We start from the raw sequence: 20,496 nt of genomic DNA, 5'->3' as shown, positions 1-20,496 counted from the left end.
GGTGCTTTGCACAAGTTGGTCATGAATGTGTTGGGTTCAAGTTCTCGTTTAATGGGGTGATCAGTTTTTGCCATGGCGGCACCGAGTATCCATCGGTCTCGTGTGATATGTCCGGAGCTTAGAGAGACCGGACACTGTTCCCAATGGATGGCCTGCCAGTATAACCACAACATGTACGCTCAATCGGGGTGGTCGTTAGTGGTAGTACTGACGTCACGGGTAGCATCTGGGGAAGATCAAGTGTCCAAATTTCTTCTGGTTTATGGTATATACCATGACGTTGTAGTGAGAAATTTTCTAATGCGGTGGATTAGACTGATGCTGAGACGGTTTTCTTCTCGACGATTTGCGCGGATGTTTGGTTTTTGAAACTAGAACTTGCTAGCTATTGTAAGGTTGTGCTCGGAACACATACCGCATGTGTTGCTCTTCGTGTTAGTCCCAAGATGCCGACGACGACCCCATCGGTCCAACAATCCTGTCCTAGTGGATTGAGCACTTGGAGGGGAAGGTGCTGACTGTGTGCATACACAGTTGATCGCCTTGTAATGGTGGTTTTCTCTTCCAGGGGTGGCAACTCTGTCCCTGTGGCCCCTAAGGGCTCAGCCCCTAGTCCCATAATTAACGGCTATAGTGAATGGAAAGGGAGGCGTGAGAACTGTGGCGAGGGAGGGGATGATAAAGGAAGTAGAGGCACGTTTGATGATGGCAAAGGGGCGTATAAGGGCGGTAAGGGCAAGGGATCCTGCCGGGAAGATTTGAACCTGGGTGATGGTCATCCGGAGGAGAGGTGCGCAGGAAAGCAGTCGTGAGGTTGGCATGCATTGTCTATCAGGACCCGTGGTAATGCGACGGATCTCCTACCTATGTTCCAAGACCAGGGCACCTCCTCGCATGGTAAGGCTTCGGGCCAGCGACAAGCTCAGGCGTGCGCTCCCTATACACAAGGTAGTGTAGTTTCGGATGTCCACAGGCTCTTTGGCGGGCTCTAACAGGTATAGGAAAAGAGCTGTTGGCTGGTAAAGGCCTGGCACTGGATCAACAGCCCAGTCTGGAACATCTAAAACAGGAGTGGACCATGCTCCAGCATAAGGTAGGGACTTAATTATAGAGGGAGATATTGTCGGCAGCTGGAACAGCAAAGGAACGAAGGGCGAGATTTGATGCTGAATGCTGTTGTTGGTCCGGAGGAAGGGTTGACCAGGGTGATGCAAATCAGGACTACCGCCTGACTTACGTCTTGGATCAGGAGCGACATGTGGAGGGTGATAGTCCGCAGCAGCAGCAGCAACCGGAAGGGTATGAGGATACCTACCCCGACCAGTACCCTAGAGGGCAGGTAATGGCACTTGGCTTGTGAGTTGGAGTTGGCTACTCGTGTACAGCCTGAGGGTCGTGGGTATCAAGGGGATGTTCGGTCGCCTCTTACTGGGCATGTTGGCATGGCCTCTCTGCGGGGGGTCATGCAGCATCCTGATGGTCAAGGGTATGGACAAGAGCAAGGTCAGGTGGCGCAGCAGGTGATAAGTTTGTGATGATGTGGGAAAGGTGTGGTATGGATTAGGCTCCTCCGCAGGAGCCAAGGTCTCTAATAATAGGATATGAACATATGGTGGGGGCGGGTATGAATCGAGGGCAAGAGCAGCCGGTAGGGTGAGGTTGTTGAGAAGGGGGTGATGGTGTGGGGTTTCAGCCGGTCCAAGGTAGCAGAGAGCAGGCTCACTATGCAGGGGAATATCAACAACAACAACAACAACAACAACAACAATCTCAAATTGATAATGATGTCCACATGTATGTGTTTCAGGCTTTGAGGGTATTGTCCAAGCTTGCTCCTGTTTAGGGTTCCCTATGTTGGCTATGATGGCCACTCGAGAGGGCAGGCAGGGGCACTTTGGGAGGATTCCGGTAGGCTCATGACGCTGCAGGCTGTTTTACAAGGAGTGTACGGTGTTTAGAGTGGAGATCTCAACGTGGTGGTGGTGGTCTGCGTGCCTCGAGAAGGGAAGACTTTGGACCTGACCCTTGTCGAACCCTCAGTCAAGTGAGTCTACCATTCGGCTGTAGTTGATGAGAGTTTGAGGAAGATGCGCGATAATGAGTCGAGGCAGCAGCATGATGGGGCGTACTACTACTCTGAGGACTTGGTTGATGACCCCACGAGGAGGGTGAGGTGGTGTGATGATGGCAGGCCTGGTGGAGAGGCGTGGTTAGGCTGTGCCACCTGCGAGGCCGGAGTCTCATCAGCACTCTGACGGTTATAGGAGGCAATGGATGCATCATGCACGCGAGGTGGCAATGTGTGGTGAACGTCGTCCGGCTGAGCACCTCTATTGATTAGGAGCCCCACTGGGTCGAGTCCCGCCGCTGGAGTGACCGTGACCGCCTTCCAGCTGAGTCTCGCTACGATACGCAACGCCCTGGGGATGGGTCCGTACGGTGGGCCCATGAAGGGCGGACCTATCGAGATGACATCCAGCAAGTGCGGGAGAGTCGGGATAGATTCACCAAGTCAAGATCAGTAGGGGGAGAGGGCACTGGACAGAGAGCCGTGGAGGTCTTTGTAGGCTCCGTGGTATGTTCGACCTGTCTTGGGCCATCGAGAAATGCCCAAGTTCTGGTTCGAGGCTACTGAACGGAGGTGGTAGTAGGAGTGGTAGTCAGTGGTCTGGAATCATGTTGTTGCTACATAGGATTGTGTTCCTGGATGATGCCGAGCAGGTGGTCTCAATCCCCTTTGACCTTCCAATAGAGAATCCGTACAGGGGGTGAGGGGCGATCCACTGGCTGAGAGATTGACTTGCTGGTGGGTCTTAGCCTAACGAAGGGGGATGTTGGAAAGATGTCCGTGAAGGAGCTCAGGGCGTTGAGGGCCGAGCGGCAGCAGGAACGTCTACGGTTGGACGAGAGTCGACAAGAGTAAGGGAAGGGGGTCCGCTGGTGTTATGTTAACTGTACTTGTTTTGTATAAGGAGCATCACTGCGTTGCGAGATGTGGTTACCCGTACCTACCATTTGGAGTATGCACCTGTGGTGGAACCTCATCCTAGGATGCTCTGGGGCCTCGAGGGCCTCGATCGCCCTGCCCCTTGGAGGTCCGCACAGGATGACTTAATTAGTTTCGATAGGAAGTCAGCGAGCTCGTCTGACCATGGTCAGAGGTATAATGCAACAACGCCGGTGAGTGCGGAAGAGTGGACCTTTCTATGGTTGATAGTCTTGTTATTCACATTACCTCAGTGATAGGGATATGCGAAGTGTATGTGTGCCAGGTTCTCACGCCAGATGATCGAGACATGCTTCCTGGACCACCCAGTCCGCCAAGGTCGATGGGACCTCCCCTGATGGACTCTGTATCGTCTCTATGCAGTCCTCATGTGGAAGCCTTGCGGAGTGTAATAGGAATGGGCGTACTGATAGACTATCGTTGGCAAGCGGTTGAGCTTAGCTATTGCTATTGGTAGTAGAGCATCTTGGTGCATCGTTGAATGTGGGGCTAGCTGGGGAAGGAGTGGTATATGGCGAGGGAGAGGCGCTTCTTTTTATAGATCCAACAATGGGAAGATGACCGCCAGGCCGACTCTGTACCGGATGGCTGCTGCCCGATGTGTCATGCCAAGTTCCCAGATGAGGGTAGGACTATCTGTTCACAAGTGCGAGACGTAGCCGAACTAGATTCGTTACAGCAGCATGCGGAGAATTGCAATGATCAGTGCCCGGAGAGGACGGAGGGACCAGGATCGAGGCCAGGGGTGGGCCATCCAGTGATGGTCAAGAGCTCCTACACTCCAGATCTTGGAGAGCATGACAATCAGGTAGGCTTGGCGAGGAGCAAATCTCATCTCTGTTTTCCAAACGTCGCAATAGCATGGGAAAATGTTGACAATTACTTCATGCACACTGCCATGCCCAATTAGCTCTGCAGTGTTGAGCTTAAGCGTCATGGATCGTTTGTGATTATCATTGGATGAAAGGATCGCCTTATATGAGGGCTCATTGGTGATGTTAGCTGTCCGTGGGGGTCGGTGATGAGGTCCTACTCACGGAGCTGGACGAGGATAACTGCGGTTGGACTCTGGTGAATAAGGACGGCATCGTGGGTTGGGTCCCGACCGCCGTGTTGGACCTCGAACCTCCACGACGACTACGACCAATATTGCAGTGGTAACTTCTACCTGGAGTTTTGTTGACTGTGATTGCCTCCTTAATGAATGGTTTCTCTCTATACATCTCCTGTTGAGCTTGGATGTGGTTCATCTCACTCTAGTAGTCGTGTGTCGGTCGCTTGTATGTCCTCGGCTATTGAAGGGGAGGAGGTCACGGTCGACAGCTGCATCGAAAAGCTCGCCATTGGTGACTATGATGCGTGGGCATTTTCCTATATACCATCCTTGTGGCAAATTAGTGACTTTGGTATGGTATAGGTATGTGCGGGGAATACAGTTTATTGTGGGCGGCAAGGAGGAGAGGGAACTCGACAGTTACCAGAAGGAGCAGAGTCGTCAGCTTATTCGTCGGGCAGAGGAGACGGCCTGTGCCATAGCCTCCAACGGGGGACAGCAAAATGATGAGGTCCTCGAGAGGGTAAGCTGAGTGTCCCTCGTCGGAGAGAGGGAGGTTTAGGGATGGCTTTCAGCGTTGGTATCAATGTAGTTATGATCAGATTAGAGGCATGGTTTTGAGAATTCCGAATACTCTGGCCATGTTGACGGTAGACTGGGAGAATCCCTTTTACATCGCCAACTCTCTATTGGCTGTTGTACGAGGGTACATCCAGGGGAAGTTTGGTAGGTGTGCTCCAATGCATTCTGCTGGAGGTAGGGTGATGATGGTCAGGTCAGTACGAGGGTATTAGGGATGTCAAGAAGAGCCTCAAAAATACGAGGGCGTAGGAAAAAGGGGATAAATTTCTGGGCTGATAGTTGATGGCCGGCAGGTTCCATCGCTTCATCGAGGGCTGTGGTGTCCTCAAGCGATGGTATGCTATAGACTTGCGACTCTGGACGATAGTCCTGCATGCGTAAGGCGGTGTTGTTACATGGAAGGATGGTACTTGGTGTAGGTATGGTGATAGAATGGTTACTAACATAAAGATAACAGTACAGGAGGAGGCCTCTGCTCTGGCGGCAGATTACTCCCCTGAGGTGCTGAAGGAGAAGACTCCGATACATGAGAGAATCAAAATGGTAATAATTGACTTTAATACTCGTTGTGATTAGTCGGGTTGCGGAACTCAGTGTTGGGCATTCTATGGGTCCTCAAAAGAGTTATCACTTTACTAGGGTTATGGACTTTTCTTAATGTAGCGATGTTCGTATGTTTTAAAATTATACGGCAATGGCGATTTAAATTTACTCACTTTCGAAGTTCGACGACTTACACTGATATAAGCCTATGATGGATAATCACTTCATCAGTCATATTCATCTTACCGCCCATGTTACAACTATAACTTAAGTGATACTGCTAGTTGTAGCATATGTGGTATAAGGAGTATTTATATGGTCTTGACCGACTGTAACCGTATGCTAATAGGTTCTCAAGTCAGACCAGAACGAGGTGTCATCATCGAGCCAGTCTAATCTCGATGGCGACTCCTTTGTGAAGGTCATCAATGAGCTCGGTGCCTGGTGGGTTGATGTGGAGGCTCGGCTTTTCGGTGAATGCCTCTGCCTATCAGGTGCATTGTGCCTGAGATCGATTTTGTGCATCGTTTTGGTAAGAAGGGGGACTCTTGGAGCCGTTTGAGGACTTCGTTGATGCCACTTCTGAAGCGGGTGGAGCACGGCTCAGCTTTTCAGAAGCGCTGTGTCCTATACCTGATTAAACAACATATGTGGGTTTACTGCCTCATCGATGGTGGCAAGTTTATGGTGGATAGGTTTGAACACAATAGCAGGAAGAAGGGAGCAGTGAGTGGTAAGGATAGGAGTAATGCTATAGAGCCCTCGCAGAAGGATGTGGAACAAGCATGCATTGCGGTAGGCTTATGTTTTGCCTTTTATGTCTATGCTGATGGTCTTCGAGGGGAGCTTATCGGGCCAGTGGTGTTGGTTTTGAATAGGATTAATGAGTGTGGTGGAAATGTGGACCTGGACAAGAGAGGTCCGGCACTGTTGCTAGTGTTCACTTTCAGTTCAACTTCGACATTACGGAGATGTCGAGTCCTGATGATCCCTCGGAGTTCCGTACGGACGATGTTGACCAGTTTTATTCCAAGTTGCGGAGAGGGTGGATGCTGGACATGATCGCCTCCTTCAACATGACGGCTGATGACATCATAGACTTCTTCGGTGAGGCCACTGACCGGTAGTGTGCTGAGGGTAGCACTCGTAGGTGACGATGAGAAGCTACTACGGGGGGCATTTAATAAGTACGGCCATATGGGGGATGCGGCGTCGCAAGCTCAGCTGCTCCTGGCAAACTCAGAGCTGCGTCGTGCCGTGGGGAGGGATGTTGGCGAGAATCCTGTAAATAGTCGATTCTCAGCGTGGTTACGTGATTGCCTTAGTAGGCACTTGAGTACTACCTCTCCATTATGAAGTACGGCTGTGGAGATCCAGGTAACTATCAGGACGTGTTCGGCCCATTGAGTGAGGAGTGTGATGAGACCAATGACAAGTACTTCTGGCTTCCTATGTACATCGATCCTCCAGGTAATAATAATGACATAGTCAGGCTAATGTGCCGGTCCTTGAATCGCCTCATTGAAGGTGTTTATCGTCGTAGTATATACAGTATAGCAGGGCTATGTTATAGTGATAGTAACAGTACGTATTGTACTGTAGTATTTGTGTCATGTTCTTGACGCCTCTATGTGCGAATACATCGTGTACGTTCTTGTTACCCTGTTACAACTGCATTGTTGAACGGGGGAGTGACGACTTTACGCTGGTCGATATCTTTCAGGAGTAGACATGGATGATCTGTCCTCTCCCGATGCCTATGCTGTGCATATGATCGAGAGCATCCACAGGCTCAGGGAGTTGGAGGAAATTCTCACCACATTCCAACCTGGAGAGGTATAGCCCTATGTAGCCCTCGGTGTAGCGGTATTGTCTAGTCTCAGTCACCATACCGTTCTATCGCTTTTGATGTGTTCTTCCGCTGTGACATCTCCCTCTTCCTGGAGCGACCGGCGCCGGCTATTATAGGGATTGCTACTTCAACGAAAGTGTAGGGTCGCTGTAGCCCTTTGGGGCTTTGATATTGTTGTTCTCTGTAACAGGTTTTTGATAATGGTGAATCGTATCATCAGTACAGATCAGTCCTTCAACGGCTCAGAGGGTCCGAAGGCTATAAGGCAGTTCCTCACCTCGGTTCTCTGTCATCCAAATATCCTCAAAGTTGTTTACGGCATTAACGCGGCTAACTACGCGAAGTTGGTCGTACTCCAGCATGTTTTGGTGGAGGAGAAATTCAGCGATGATGTGCGGGAGGACGGTGTGGTCATCCAGCCTCTCTTTGACGTCAGTGCTGGCTACCCAAATCCTCTGCATGTGGAAGTACGGGAGAATCTCGCCGGAAGTAAGATGCTGCATTTGCGGTATGGTAGTAGTACGCGGGCTATTTTCAGTACGATTGTGCGTGGCTGAAGAGATGAGTAATTGGGATAGGCGACCATTCCTGCGGTACTCTCAGCTGCACTATGCGGCCTCTAGGCTTTGGCTAATCTATATGGTAGGTAGTCTTCGGTGGCTCAATGTTAGGGCGAACGCTGTTGTAGTTTTGACCGCTCTGTTGTCAGCTGTACTTGACCGTACCGTGTGATAAGGTTGAGAAGAAGTACATTCAACAGATCGATACGGCGGAGGTGTATGTATCAGGATGTAAGCAGTAGGATGTGGTCGTGAATACGCAAACTCTAGCTGTGTTGGAATTTATGGATGCTTTCCTCAGCTGAGCTCGGGAGTTTCCTCACTAGTTATGGAAGTTTACACGTGAATGCGGGTAGAAGTGTAAAGAAATCAACATATTCCCCAAAATTTCATCGGAATTTTCATATTGTCAACAATATAGTAGTTCACCATATGCGTATTTTCCATCACTGATTCACCGTGAGCTGCTCTCGGTGATTTTCTGGTTTAGGCGATTCTCGTGGATATAGCCGTAATAGTCCGAGTTTGACGACACCAGCGGACCTGGATGATGGTGTTACTGTAGCAAGCTGGATGGCTCATCACAATGAGGAGCTACGACAGTGCAGGAAGAGGTATAGCTTCCTGGGCCCCTTGGGGTCGTTCTGTCCGGCTTGGACGACAACAATGTTGCTACTGTTAGGTACGACAGTATGCGTGGTGAACGTATCCGAGAGAACAGACAGAGGTGGGAGGAAGATGAGAAAATACTGCGAGGAGAGGACTACTTGGATGCCACGGCGGTTGGTGACGGTAACCTGCAAAATTCGGATGATAATTATGTGAGTCTGGAGGGCGTCAGGATTACATTGTTCAAGCACATGTTTATATTACAGTGCTCTTAGGGAAAATTCAGTCGATAGTTTTTTTTCACGAAAATTCGCTGAGCTGTGCGGACTGAATAGCAGTCCGAAGACCTAAGACGTTGTTGTGTCCCAATGGAGTTATTCCTCCTCAGAAGCCACCTGTCCGAGCTCCTCTCGGTACTCTTATACATCTGACTTGAGCGCAAGCGTGACAGGTGATGTCAAGTTGATGTGAACAGCAATCGTACGTTACTTTTCTGGCTTCAAATTTGCCTTGTGTTCATTCATGTCGCTGGCGATTGGCATCAGGTGAAGTAGATCTGACCAACTGGATGAGGACGAATCGTTTTGAGTGCGATGAATCTGATCGTGTATTGTTTGACAGTTTGAATGACTTTCCCTCGGGCTCTTGCAACCGATGGAGATTTTCTATGGATGGGAGCCCGTTGTGGGAATGATCAGTTCTCAGTTTCATTCAATGCTATTTTAAGATGTTTGAGGCAGTGACATTACCTTGTATTTCTTCAGCAGCAGCCGATTGTTGTTCCTCCCGAGCTGCAACGACTCTATTGTTTCGGGCATTCGTTCCAGTGAGATAGGTTTCGCATTGCACATGGTCCTCGACGAAGTTGCTCAGGTTAGTTCACTCAGTACTTGGCCGAATCCAGTGGGCAGTGTACGGTTCTTATCAACGACATCGCATAAGCCGTACGATAAGGAGCTTCTGAAGGGTATACCTAAGAGTGTAGTTGACGAGAATCTGACTCTTGCATCACTACTCGCATATGGCCGCATGATGTCTAACTTGCCCGGGATCCTTCCATCAGGAAGCCTGCCCGCACTGTCGGATGGTTGCCATGTCCTGCGTGTATTAGGCTGCGATGCTGCATTATGCATTGTTGTCGTCTTGCGTTGATGAGTGGATGGATTTTGGGAGAGGCCACGTAATGTCTAGAGAATGTCCGTCACCTACCTCCGAATCTCACGGCCAGCGTAGCAGAAAACGAAAAAGGGAAGGGTTGGACCAAGGGGCGTGCTGTGACACTGAGTAGATGTGAATCCCAGCGGAATGTGCGGGTCAGCATCTCAATCAGGCTCTCAGAGGAGAGTGGGCCGAGGGCCGATCTGCGCAGAAGCAGACGGTCGAATGTTCGGGGGCAGCAGCGTGTCAGGTACAGTGAGGCATTGAAACGACAGGTAGGGTATCTTGTTGGCATGTCTAGATAGTCATGGTTCCTCAGATGGCCGTAGAGCGATCAGTCCAGCCGGTGATTCGACATCCTGACGCAACGCCGTGGGGAAGCCCAGAGACGGCTCAGTGCAAAGCTGGAAACTCTGAGGGAGTCGCATTCATGCGTGCTGTTTTTACCTATTCTAAGTGCCTTGCCAAGGAGTAAATACCTTGAACCACTGACAATTGTTCTGTAAATGTAGTGCATCGCCTGACTCATATCGATGTTGAATTATGTGGCGCGCGGTAATGACATAGAAGGCTTCTTGTTTCGAGTAACAAGACCGCCTGGCAGTTGTGTTCGGCATGTTCGTCGAGGTTGCTGGCTCTGCCGCCAGGCGGAGCGAGCGGGCGAGACGTATAGGAGGAGCCATTAAGCGGGTGGATGATGAAACGCGGCGTCAAGTGCGTTGGTCACACAATGGCTTCGCACTCGTATGCTCAGGTTGCTGAGTCTCGGCTACTGGCACTGGAGCGTGACCAGGCCTCGGGGGCAGTGGACACGTACGACGCTGCTGACGACATTGGAGACCCGAGTGATGACAGCGATGTGCCACAATCCGGACGAGGTTCCCAGGGTGCCTATTGACATGCTCGTGGATCCTCCCTGTCAGAACACTCCGTTATTGGGACCAAACGTGAGCGAAGGACACTGGAGATGATTCTTATTGAGGACCGAGCGGAGGCCGAAAAAAATCGTAAGCAGAATAGCTCAATGCAGCTCTCAGTTCATTTCAGCCAATCCTGTGGACACATTTGAAAACTGCGAGGTTGAGGAATCTCGATACCCTTCAGTGAAGATCTGCAGCGTGTGCCTCTTTCTAGCCAAATACCAGTGTGTTAGATGTGGTACTTTGTATTGCTCCAAACGTTGTCACGATATTCACCAAGAGACCCAATGTATCAAGTTTGCCGAGTGACTTAGTGTCAGTATTGTGTTGACCCCTCATATCGAACACGAGTCAACGATCTCGAACAACACATCAGGGTAGCACATACAATGGGAAATAGTGATGAAGGCGATAGTCTTAATTACTCGATATAGGTCTAGGAGGAGAAGGAGGCTTCATGGACCAAGTCCAGGATTCTCGTTTGGGAGCACCCCCGATAACGCGTGGATTACTAGAGCTCCAACTGCGGTTCGGGAACTCCCTACGCCGCAACGGCACGATCGGTTGAACCACTCTGACCTGTCCAAGGCCAAGAGGCGCTCGGACGATACGCTTGCCTGTCTTTCGTTCAGGGGAGGGCATTCGCTGCACTGAGATGCTATCTCTGTCTCGTATGCCACCGAGAGCGCTAGCCATAGCTCGACTGCTCCCCAGAACGCCGTTGGTGTAGTTGGCAGAAGTCCGCTTACCAACCTTGGCAATCAACTCAGCCTCGTCCGTATCATTGTCGAAGACTCGAGATGTTCGTATCTTCTGAGCATTGGCCCAAGCCTCGGGCCCTCCCACTGGCGTTCGAAGGCTGAGGACGATTCTTGAGTCACTCGGGTTGATGATTTGTGACGCTCTCGCCCGACCAGCGATACTGAGAGCTTCCTCACCACGTAGACGACTCCCTCTAGGCGACAAGCCCAGCTGTGTTACAGGCGATTCGTGGGGCCGAAACATCATCTTCCGGGAAGGCCTCGTGGAAGTGCCGCGATCCTCGCCGATATTAGTCACGTCCTTCACTGACACCCTCACAGGCTTCGTCAGCTTCTTCATTTTCTCAAATTCCACCCGAGCGCTGTCGGGACCAACATGGCTCTTCCCTCTTCGAGGAGGTTCATGTTCAGACGGCATGAATTTCTTGAAGGGTGATGGTACCGACACAATTGGAGATGCCTCTTGGGCGACAGTGTGGTCCATGATACTCGACATCCCATCACAGTCTGCTCGCCGCTTGGTTAGCCCCGCTGGCTGGTCGTCTTCATATCTGATCGCAATGAACACGTGCCCACACGATGACGATCTGTTGCTCATCTCACCTTGGAAGGGGCGCGGGACTCTCTGTCTTTTTCTGAACTACTGTAGGCTGCGGTTGAGTGAGATCTCTACAAGAACCTAGAAGACCACTCCCTTGCATCTGCCTTGTATAAATCTCCCTGGCGAGACTTCGGGGTGATAGCATGACAACGGACAAAATGCCAAATAGACACCAACACGCCCTTCCAGCGACCCACGTATCCACCGCCCAACGCGATCCCTTCTAGTTCAACAACAAATGAGCACATTAGCGCTAAGGTCATGGGGAATTCGTAGGCAGCATCCCACCGAGCCGCATCACTGGCATACGGATCGCGCCGTAGTTGGTAAAGTACTCACGTGGAGACGATTGCGGTGCTGCCAGAGACGAGCTCTCCATCAATAGTGCTTCCGCATTTGCTTGGTCTTGGAGCCGCTGGATTTCCTTCTTGGCCTCAGCGGCCTCGTTCTTCGCCTGCCTCAACTGTTGTCTCAGGATCGTCACCTCGACTCTACTGTTGACCGCGACACGCTCTGGCGTGTGGGGGCTGGTCTCAGAAACTGCAGTGGCCACGCCCGAGTCATCCGAGACGTCTGCTGTGGTCTCGCTAGGACTGTCGTTCTGGCGGCGATCCTGGAAGTCTATATCCGAGAGTAGCTGACTGACATCGTCCCCCCTCAGTGGGCCTCGCGGTCCCCTCCTAGGAGCGCTCTGCTGGGACTTTCGGCGAACCACAGTCAGCAGCCTCCGGCGTGTGTTGCACACGACACAAGGTGACCCCTCGTCATGTGAGAACTCTTCCTCCTGGGTATCGTCTCCCTCCTGGTCCATCCTTTCCAGGAGATGCTCTGCCGTGCCCACCAGTGCCCCCTGACGGCGCTTGAGATTGCTAGCGGCTTGGTGGAGCCTCAGGACGATATTGTCCAAGTCGCGACTATCAGACACGTAGTTGACGCCACTCGAAGGACTCTCAGTCTTCTTATCAGGAGATGCTGATCTCAACTGCTCTATCTGAGCTCGCAACACGTTTATCATTTCCCGTTGCTTAGCGATCATGCTGTGTTCTGCCGAGACATAATGCACCATTGGCTCGGCTGATACTGCCACAGTGGCCGCTCTAGTGGCGAAGCGTAGGGAAGACACTGAGTGCTCTATGACCGACCTCTGGGAGCCAGGATGCAACGTAACGAGTATCGCTGATCTCGCCCCTGCCGAGGGAGAAAGGAACGGCACCAGTAATTGAGTTAGTCTGCTGTCCCTCCAGGAGATGTGAGGGGCCGGCGAGGTGGGGACCGTTGCCTTCTCGAGGCTCCATGAGGAGAGCTTATTGATGGTCTCCCTCAAGAAGAAGAGGCTCTTGTTGATACTACAGGTCTCCAGTCTGTTGGTGATGTCATCGCTCCTCTCACTACCCGCCAGGTCCACCAAACACAAGACGCCTACTCGAGTGAGTTCCTCCTCCACCACCTCCTCCTCGGCGCCGCTAGCGCCCTTGCTACTCTCCACTTTGATAAAGCACATACCGTGACTGCGGCTAGAGATCTCGTTGAACTGAGAGCTTGCCACCGCTCGACGTCGATCCTCCGCCCTCTCCAAAGCAGAGATGATCTCAGCGCTGCTACGGACTATCTTCTCCTTGAGACCTTCGACGTAGAACTCCCCAGGCGACCCCTTGGTGTCCTCCCGAACCGGCAAGTTGCGACTGTCCGGAGAAAAGGGCCGCAGTAGGTCATTTACTCTCTCATTGTAGACCTCCAAATAGGACATCCTCACGAGGTATTCTCTGCTGGGATCGGCCTCAATGAACGCGAATATGTCATCAGCTGCAAAGTGAAGGATCCCTCGAGTTCTTCGGCCGTTTATACGGGAGCCAAACATGGAGTAGGTTTTTCCTGAGCCTGTCTGTCCATAGGCCAACAGAGCCCCGTTGAGGCCACTTTTAAGATTCGATACAGTGTCCTTGAAAACGGCCGCATAGACCTGCTCGGTGGACTCATTGGTGAAGACGTGGTCAGCTTCAACTTGATATTTCGTGTTCCTCTCATGTTTCCTTACAGAGCAAGGAGGTGTGGGGTTGGCCTCTGGTGTTCGCACACTGTTGCGTTGTGATGCCCTCCGCCACTCTACCATAGGCAGAGATATGGACTGGCCTGAGGTATGCCACGACGCTGGAGTCACACCTGAGACGAACAAGGTCACGAATCGCTTGCAAATATCACCATAAGAGGTTACCTTTCGCGATCTCGTCCTCTAGCAAGGGCCGCAGCCTTACTGCCACTTTGATGCAATCGCGGTCGGCCCCAGGGCCGACTTGAGCTGGAGAGTTGCTGTCAGGTTCCATTGTATTCGTACTAAGGATGATACTGTGCTATCGTGAGCCCTATAGAGATTGACGAACTCAGAGTAGAGTGAAGAGTTTATATTCAATGATATCATCAGTAATAGACTACAATGTACGGCAACGGCTCCTCGGCCCTCTCATCCCCACAGCCTTCCTGGGGGAGCAGGAGGTGGCCCTCCTCTTCGCTGCGTTAAGTCGAAAGTATTACGCGCCCGTCCATCCCTAATAGGCCCTGATGGCTGCCCGTCATCATTCCGAGAATTGGCCGTGGAGTGGTATTGATACTTATCGTAGGGCGCACTACGCTGATACCTATACTGCGTACGACCAGCCGGTTCCAACGGCCTAGGTACGTGGACCGACGTCTGTTCTCGCGGTGGTGCTGTCGGGACCGCTCGCAGCGGGTGGGCCGACTTATTGACCCTACCTCGAGAGGAGGGACTACCAGTGGCCGCCGGAGTAAAGTGTTGAATCTGCTCTATCTCCTTCTCAATAGTGGTGGAAGTGGTCCGGTCCATCGCCAGCTTCATCGGCTTAGACATAGGCTTGTCCCCCGATATCTCCTCGTCTCGGCCCTCACCGTGGTACCGCTCGAATATCGCCTCCACTTCGGCCGAGCCTCTGCCCATCACCAGTGGCTGTATAAGACTACGACCCCGGTTCTGGTCCCAGTGGTGGACGTAGTCGCATAGGGTCATCGAGGCATGGAATAGGGACGCTCGTACGGTCCTCCACTGGAAGCACTTATTGCCAATATCAGAGGAAGGCTCCAGAGGGCTCTCCATGCAGATGATATCGTTACTATGGTTTCTCTTGCTCACTACGTCAAAGCGTCGCTCCGCCTTACTGAACATTCGCCCACCGTTAGTGACCGAAAGGCCATACATGTCGCAACGTAAGTCACGGCCGAGCCACTGTAACATGTCCACTAGGAGGTGCCCGAGGCTCTCGCCCCCCTCAGCTGTGTGAGAGTAGCCGAACGAGGTCGGATGTTGCTGTAAGAAGGCGATGACCAAGCAGGCGGCCAAGTAGCTGCCGACTCCTCCAGTGAAGGTAAGGTTGAGTTTCCTTGAGGCGAGGTAGGTCTTGAGAAATATCATCAAGGGCTTAAAGGCCGGGTACTTCTCCACTCCCTCTCGTATTACAAATTTGGTCGTATCAGAGGAATCCGGTTCTCCTGTGGAGTTGTCTTGTACGGAGACGTCGACTTCGACGTGTGGAGGTAGCACGTCCACGAGTTTGACAATAGGCACTCGAGCGGTCTCGCGTAGCTCCAACTCCTTCAGCTGGCCCTGACTGAGGAGCTTATCGGAGAGCATTCGGACGGCCTCTACTGCACCAACAGGCACATTCTGGAGGGAAAGATCGATGTCCCCACTAGGGAGGCTCAGACCAGAAAGGAAACTGCCGAAGACCCTGAGCTCGCATTGTGGCCAGAGATCCTTGCAGACCCCATTGATCCTCGCTACGAACTCCTCCCTTGCCTTCACTTCATCGTCGTTGAGGACCACCCACTTGGTGTAGTCCACGAGCTCCTCGTGAAGCATGAGGTGCATAGGTAGGTTGGGGTCGTAGCCACCCTCGCGCCACCAGGGCGGGGCCTTTGACATGGCCGGAGCTGGTCTCGAGCTAGCAACGATGCCCTCGAAGGCCTCGGGGACGGCGGTAGAGGAAGTGGAAATGCCCATAAAGTTGTCGCCCTCCTTGCCGATGGTACCATCCTCTGTGGAAGTCTTCTTCACTCTTGGTCTCCTTAGAAGGTCCCGCATGGACTTGTTCTTCCCTGCCTAAAGCAACTCTTGTCAAGTTGGAAAGATTCCAAGGAGGTTGTCAATGTCCATGCGACCATTGCCCCCTCCCCCCTGCAGTACTACCCTTTCCCTGTTCATCTTTTCCTCCTCTGGAGTTATGAACTGCTCTATGAACGTCTCGTATGCCTCATTGGAGGCACCTGTGGACTCGTAGGGCGCTACAGTGTCGTCATGGCTTGACATCACCAAGGAAAAAAGAAGTTGCACCACGGATCGCAAAATAAAGGAAATGTAAGTGAAAGCAAGAGAGCAAGATATTGTAGACGCTGTGAGGGTAAGAGATTCAACGGTAAGTCTGTAGTTGTCACTTAGATGGCCACCAACGTCCGTGGACGGAGCATGCCGGTAGCAGGCAAGAACGTTTTCAAGTAGTAGAGGGGGAGGGGTTGAGGGGACGACGTAGAGACTTTCGTGCTGTTAGCTTTACTCCGTCCCCGAGGCGGGCCACGTCCCCGACTAATAGGCCACCATGGCGGCCAGCAGGCCAGCCTCAGAAACGGTAAGGCCCCTGTTGAGCTCCCTCTTGAGGGATCGTCCTGGTGCTAGGTGGATGACCCCGCCCAACCACACTTCTCCGTCGCCCCCTAGACGCCGCTCCCCCTCCCCGACTCCATCACGGCCACAGTCAGCATTGCCTCGGTCGGGCTCACATGCCGTGGTGGTGTTCACTATACGATCTATATTTGAGAAGAGCGTCACTCGGGAGAAGTGGGGGAGGGACTTGACTATGAGCAGTCATTTTGTTCCTTTTTCAGAGTCCAGGACTTCGTTTTGGGCCACTTGTCGATGGCCGGTCAAGTCCCGATGGAGGCATTCTACATCACCAAGTACGGGAACAGCGCATTCACTGTAGTGGTATGCAAATGGGTTTTAGATACCAGAACAGGGCTGGCGAGATAGTCATGTCTATGGAGATCCGACCGACCAACGCAGGAAGTAGCACTGAGATGGTACGGCGTCTCGCCACGGCTCTCGAGGACCCAAAGTCGAAGTTGCATCGGCCGGGCTCTCTCTCGAGTAAGGTCTTCACGGCCGCTCGAATGGACGTACGGAACCCTGGAGAGGTACAGAGGGAGTGGGCCTCACCAGTGTCCAGTAGGGCCTATTCCCCTACGGGTAACATAGGGAGTCCAGGGAAAAGTGGTAGTAGCCCTACTATGGCACGGTCCTTATCTCCTGAGCGAGTCGTTGCACAAGCGAGACCGATTGGTGTAATGAAAGCAGCAGTAACGGCATCGCAGAAGATACTTTCAAGACCTGTGGTGAAGGTGGAAGAAGAGCCAGTCTCTGAAGTGGCGGTACGGGGAAGGCCAGCGGTGGTGTCTCGTAAAGTCGTTCGGGAGTCCACACGGAAGGCTAAGAGTGGTCGAGGCCCAGCCGCCCCTACAGAGTCGAAGAGGAAGGGCAGTGAGGAGGTAGTGTCGGTGTCTCGTAATAGCACTATCAAGCCAATGAGGAAAGTGTCTGATGCAGTGCTGAAAGTGATGGAGCCTCTTGAGCGGAAGAAGGATACTGGAGCGAAGCAAGAGTCGGCGTTCATGGCGAAGTGGCGGGAGACTATACTCAATGCTACTAAGAAGAGTGAACCGGCGGGTAGCTATGTTGTTAGTGTCCTACCGGGCCAGCCTGGGGTACCCACAAGGGAATTAGAACGACACACTTCACAGGACATGAGCAGCTCTCTTCTGGAAGCTCGGCGTGGGCTAAAGCTGGATGGTGAGGCCCCAGAGTCCCCTGGGTCACTATCGGCAGCCTCGGCGGCTAGGAACTTGGAAACGGAAGGAGATGCTCAGGTGGTCTCGCTAGACCGGGCCCTGTGGGATCCACTGTTACATGGTAAAAAGGCGAGGTTCGACGGTTATGTGCTACGTAGTGTAGAACTGAGCGGAGATGGTGCTCAGTCTTGGGCTGTCAGCGAGGTGAAGCCGTACGTGGATGGGGACAGGCTTGTGTGGAAATGCGAGATAGCTGGACTGTTGCCAGCTGATAAACTCGCGGATGCCGCGGAAACGATGGGCCCGGGCTTTGGTGTTTGCGGTAGGACCACAAGGGAAGTGAATGCTGCCATAGACACACCGGAGGCTGCTATAGTGGGATATGATCTGGTCAGTGTCGCGGTGGCTGGCAGGTGGGTTGGGCCCGACAAAGTATTCAAAAAGGATTGGGCCAGGGAACTGAAAATTGAAGATTCGGTGACAGTAGTGGTAGAGAGGACCACTGGGGTGTTGTCGATCTATGTTAATGGTCATGAAGCGCTCCGTCAGGAGTTGGGCAGTAAAATGCCTAAAAGTCCGAGACTCGTATTAGATGTACTGGGTCGGGTGGGAGCCATTCGAGTGCTCTCCACGGAGGAGGTAGGGGAAGTGCTCGCCGCCTGGCCCTTGGTGAGAGGATCTCGAAGGGCCTCTATGGTTTCGGAGTCCCATAAGGGTGAAGTGAATACGAGTAAAGTTAGTACGTCGGTTGGTGTTGGGCGTCGACTCTCGAGCCAGAGGGTTTCCAAAGTGGTTGAGGAGCCTCCGATTATCATGATAAGGAAAGCAACGATGTCTTCGGTGAGCCGATCGAGTCTGCCGGAGACGCAGAGTGGTAGTAGAGGTAGTGTATCCCGGTACACGTACGATAGTAGTACGTCTAGGACCAATACTGCCATGGGAACCTATTCGGAGCAGAGCTATACTGCCGGCTCGGCTACAGTGTCGTCCGGAGGAGATGCATCGCGGAGGAGCTCTCGAACAGGCTCGAAGGTTTCCAGTGGGAGCTATTCGAGCCCTACGAGGAGATCTGTGACATACAGCGGGGGGTCTTATTCTTCGAGACAGAGTTATGGTAGAGGCTCGGTTACTGTTGCTTCTAGTGCGTCGATCAGTCACTCGAGCAGTGTATCAGTAACGGACTCATCAGGGTACTCTAGTCGTAGTGCTAGCGTTAGTGTTACCTCCTCGGGTGGAAGCCGTTCTCGGTCACCTTCAGTACTAGTGACCAGTAGTGAGAGTGAGAGAGTCCCTACATTGTCAGTGACTAGTAGCTATGTCACTTCCTACTCCTAGTTGTATCCATGCTTACGCGTGCAGAGATCATTCAATTTGCTGTGAAGACACTTGTCATGTCGCGTTGATGGAGATGGTCACAGGGTTCTGATTGTCGGTAGTCGTCGAACTTGATACTGGTTGGATTTCGATGTTAATTATTCAACCTTTGTTATCAACCTGATCCATATAGCGTCATGAGAAAGCCTGTTGTGAATCTCCTGATACCTCAACTGTTCTCATTTGTAATATGTTACAACGGCGCGTCTTAAAATGCATATTGCTTTCCTCGAACCCGGGTGAGGTGGCAGAGCTCCATTCGGCGACCAAATACCTCTTCAGGGATCGGAGTGCTGCCATTCTTGGCGATAGCACAGTTCCTGCCCAACCAGTGCGAGCGTAATTCATGCTTGTCGCAGAAGTCGGAGTACTGCAAGGAACACCTACCGTCATCTTATCTCATGGAGAAGTGGGAATCTGATGAGCATCACGTTTAGCCATTCGTATCCTATTGCAGACCTTGCCCTACCTCTGATAGTACGTGTACCCAGTGTAGTGGTACCGACCCCACCGTGTGCACTTGCGAGGCCCCTCCCTTCATGATAGAAGTCGGGTGGGTGCCCAACAACCGCGTTATCAGCTTGCCAGTTGACGCCACAGTTACGGTGAACAGTGTGGCGTCTCGAGTGTGTGTGGCTCGGGCCAAGGGGTGTGTTATCGCCCATGCGAAACCTACCCTCATCCGACCCTTTGCCCTGAGCCACGATGTATTTGGGATCTCGGTGGTAAAGGGTGCCTAGTGGCTCCGGCGCCTAAGTAGAGCATATTGATAATAGTGCCCTCACCGGTGGCCCATCAGACAAATTCCCAAGTGGACCGAGGTCGCCCCCTTCAACCCGGCAATCCCCAAGTCGGAATTCACTCGCGGCGAGACAGTGGTAGAGATGTACAGTCAGCTGGAGAGGGTAGCAACTGAAAGTGAACTTGAGCTGAACGAGACTGAGGTGGCCAGTTGTTAGGGCCAACGATGATTAAGACTGTGTCTTTAGATCCAACCGAGTCACAGAATTTTCCCGATATCTTATGAGGAGTTCCAGAGGGTCTCTGAAGGGTGAGCTTGTTAGGAAATGACCGACCCGTCATAGCCTTCGATTGTATATTACAAATAACTTCATAATGGAGTTTCGCCTATCGAAAGTGGCGTGGTGCGATACTCCAGGTAAGGTATAGGACGTATATGTTTCGGCCACCGGCGAGAAAATGGTTTTCCGACAATTGAATTGCGAGATATGACTTTCAGTAGCGTCCTTCGTATCACGGGTGAAACTCCATCAGGAATATCAGAGTTATTATATTATTTCACTTGACCGAAGTTTTATATGAGTCTGTACTATAGCTTCAATGGTTGAACCGGACAGATGTTAGTGAAGGCGTTGATTAGGTATAAGGTGCAGGGGGAGTACCCCTTAGGCCGTGCGTTTACTCTGTCACATCTCTTCCTCGCGTTAGATGATAATACGGATGGCCATCTCACTCAGACAGAGTTCTCGGGTATAGCTACAGGCTCACACTTCCATACTGCTAGCAATGCAGGTTTGCCAACACAACTCTATCGTGCCCAAACCCTGCTCGCCCCGGGCGCAGTCACACGGGGTGAATCCATGCTAGGTCGGAGGAGACTCCAAGTG

The 20,496-nt window shown here is 52.1% G+C and overlaps 7 protein-coding genes across 7 annotated transcripts; 4 read left to right on the top strand and 3 right to left on the bottom strand.

Moving 5' to 3' along the window:
• Window positions 1-548: 548 nt before the first annotated feature.
• Pmar_PMAR020066 (hypothetical protein) lies at window positions 549-9,840 on the top strand (the record flags this gene model as incomplete). The annotated part of the gene is made up of 40 exons (XM_002779246.1): window positions 549-790; window positions 836-948; window positions 996-1,093; window positions 1,131-1,205; window positions 1,250-1,339; window positions 1,386-1,520; window positions 1,565-1,653; window positions 1,694-1,794; window positions 1,844-1,908; window positions 1,959-2,044; window positions 2,078-2,168; window positions 2,342-2,521; window positions 2,568-2,641; window positions 2,694-2,768; window positions 2,818-2,919; window positions 3,051-3,180; window positions 3,273-3,395; window positions 3,549-3,815; window positions 4,010-4,164; window positions 4,425-4,584; window positions 4,664-4,787; window positions 4,837-4,888; window positions 4,937-5,020; window positions 5,063-5,186; window positions 5,536-5,630; window positions 5,681-5,836; window positions 5,882-5,981; window positions 6,137-6,293; window positions 6,337-6,470; window positions 6,515-6,656; window positions 6,910-7,022; window positions 7,070-7,176; window positions 7,229-7,527; window positions 7,577-7,680; window positions 7,748-7,829; window positions 8,089-8,212; window positions 8,281-8,390; window positions 8,596-8,658; window positions 9,546-9,640; window positions 9,685-9,840. The coding sequence occupies 40 exons, from the start codon at window positions 549-551 to the stop codon at window positions 9,838-9,840; spliced, it is 4,872 nt and encodes a 1,623-aa protein (XP_002779292.1).
• Window positions 9,841-9,980: 140 nt separating this feature from the next.
• Window positions 9,981-10,263, top strand: Pmar_PMAR020065 (hypothetical protein; the record flags this gene model as incomplete). The annotated part of the gene is made up of 2 exons (XM_002779245.1): window positions 9,981-10,079; window positions 10,120-10,263. The coding sequence occupies 2 exons, from the start codon at window positions 9,981-9,983 to the stop codon at window positions 10,261-10,263; spliced, it is 243 nt and encodes an 80-aa protein (XP_002779291.1).
• A 439-nt stretch (window positions 10,264-10,702) lies between these two features.
• On the bottom strand, window positions 10,703-11,530 carry Pmar_PMAR020064 (hypothetical protein; the record flags this gene model as incomplete). The annotated part of the gene is made up of 1 exon (XM_002779244.1): window positions 10,703-11,530. One exon carries the CDS (start codon window positions 11,528-11,530, stop codon window positions 10,703-10,705), a length of 828 nt encoding a protein of 275 aa, XP_002779290.1.
• A 376-nt stretch (window positions 11,531-11,906) lies between these two features.
• Pmar_PMAR020063 (Bipolar kinesin KRP-130, putative) lies at window positions 11,907-13,968 on the bottom strand (the record flags this gene model as incomplete). Its single annotated transcript, XM_002779243.1, has 2 exons — window positions 11,907-13,807; window positions 13,860-13,968. 2 exons carry the CDS (start codon window positions 13,966-13,968, stop codon window positions 11,907-11,909), a joined length of 2,010 nt encoding a protein of 669 aa, XP_002779289.1.
• Window positions 13,969-14,105: 137 nt separating this feature from the next.
• Window positions 14,106-15,962, bottom strand: Pmar_PMAR020062 (conserved hypothetical protein; the record flags this gene model as incomplete). The annotated part of the gene is made up of 2 exons (XM_002779242.1): window positions 14,106-15,755; window positions 15,843-15,962. The coding sequence occupies 2 exons, from the start codon at window positions 15,960-15,962 to the stop codon at window positions 14,106-14,108; spliced, it is 1,770 nt and encodes a 589-aa protein (XP_002779288.1).
• Window positions 15,963-16,091: 129 nt separating this feature from the next.
• On the top strand, window positions 16,092-18,021 carry Pmar_PMAR020061 (hypothetical protein; the record flags this gene model as incomplete). The annotated part of the gene is made up of 4 exons (XM_002779241.1): window positions 16,092-16,147; window positions 16,535-16,606; window positions 16,654-17,907; window positions 17,967-18,021. The coding sequence occupies 4 exons, from the start codon at window positions 16,092-16,094 to the stop codon at window positions 18,019-18,021; spliced, it is 1,437 nt and encodes a 478-aa protein (XP_002779287.1).
• A 455-nt stretch (window positions 18,022-18,476) lies between these two features.
• Window positions 18,477-18,734, top strand: Pmar_PMAR020060 (Sericin-1, putative; the record flags this gene model as incomplete). Its single annotated transcript, XM_002779240.1, has 1 exon — window positions 18,477-18,734. A coding segment is annotated over one exon (258 nt), but the record flags the coding sequence as incomplete, so codon positions are not given.
• Window positions 18,735-20,496: the final 1,762 nt, after the last annotated feature.

Source organism: Perkinsus marinus (genome assembly GCF_000006405.1).
Source record: "Perkinsus marinus ATCC 50983 genomic scaffold scf_1104296947650, whole genome shotgun sequence".
Taxonomy (NCBI): domain Eukaryota; phylum Perkinsozoa; order Perkinsida; family Perkinsidae; genus Perkinsus; species Perkinsus marinus.
This window is presented reverse-complemented; position numbering and strand designations above follow the sequence as displayed.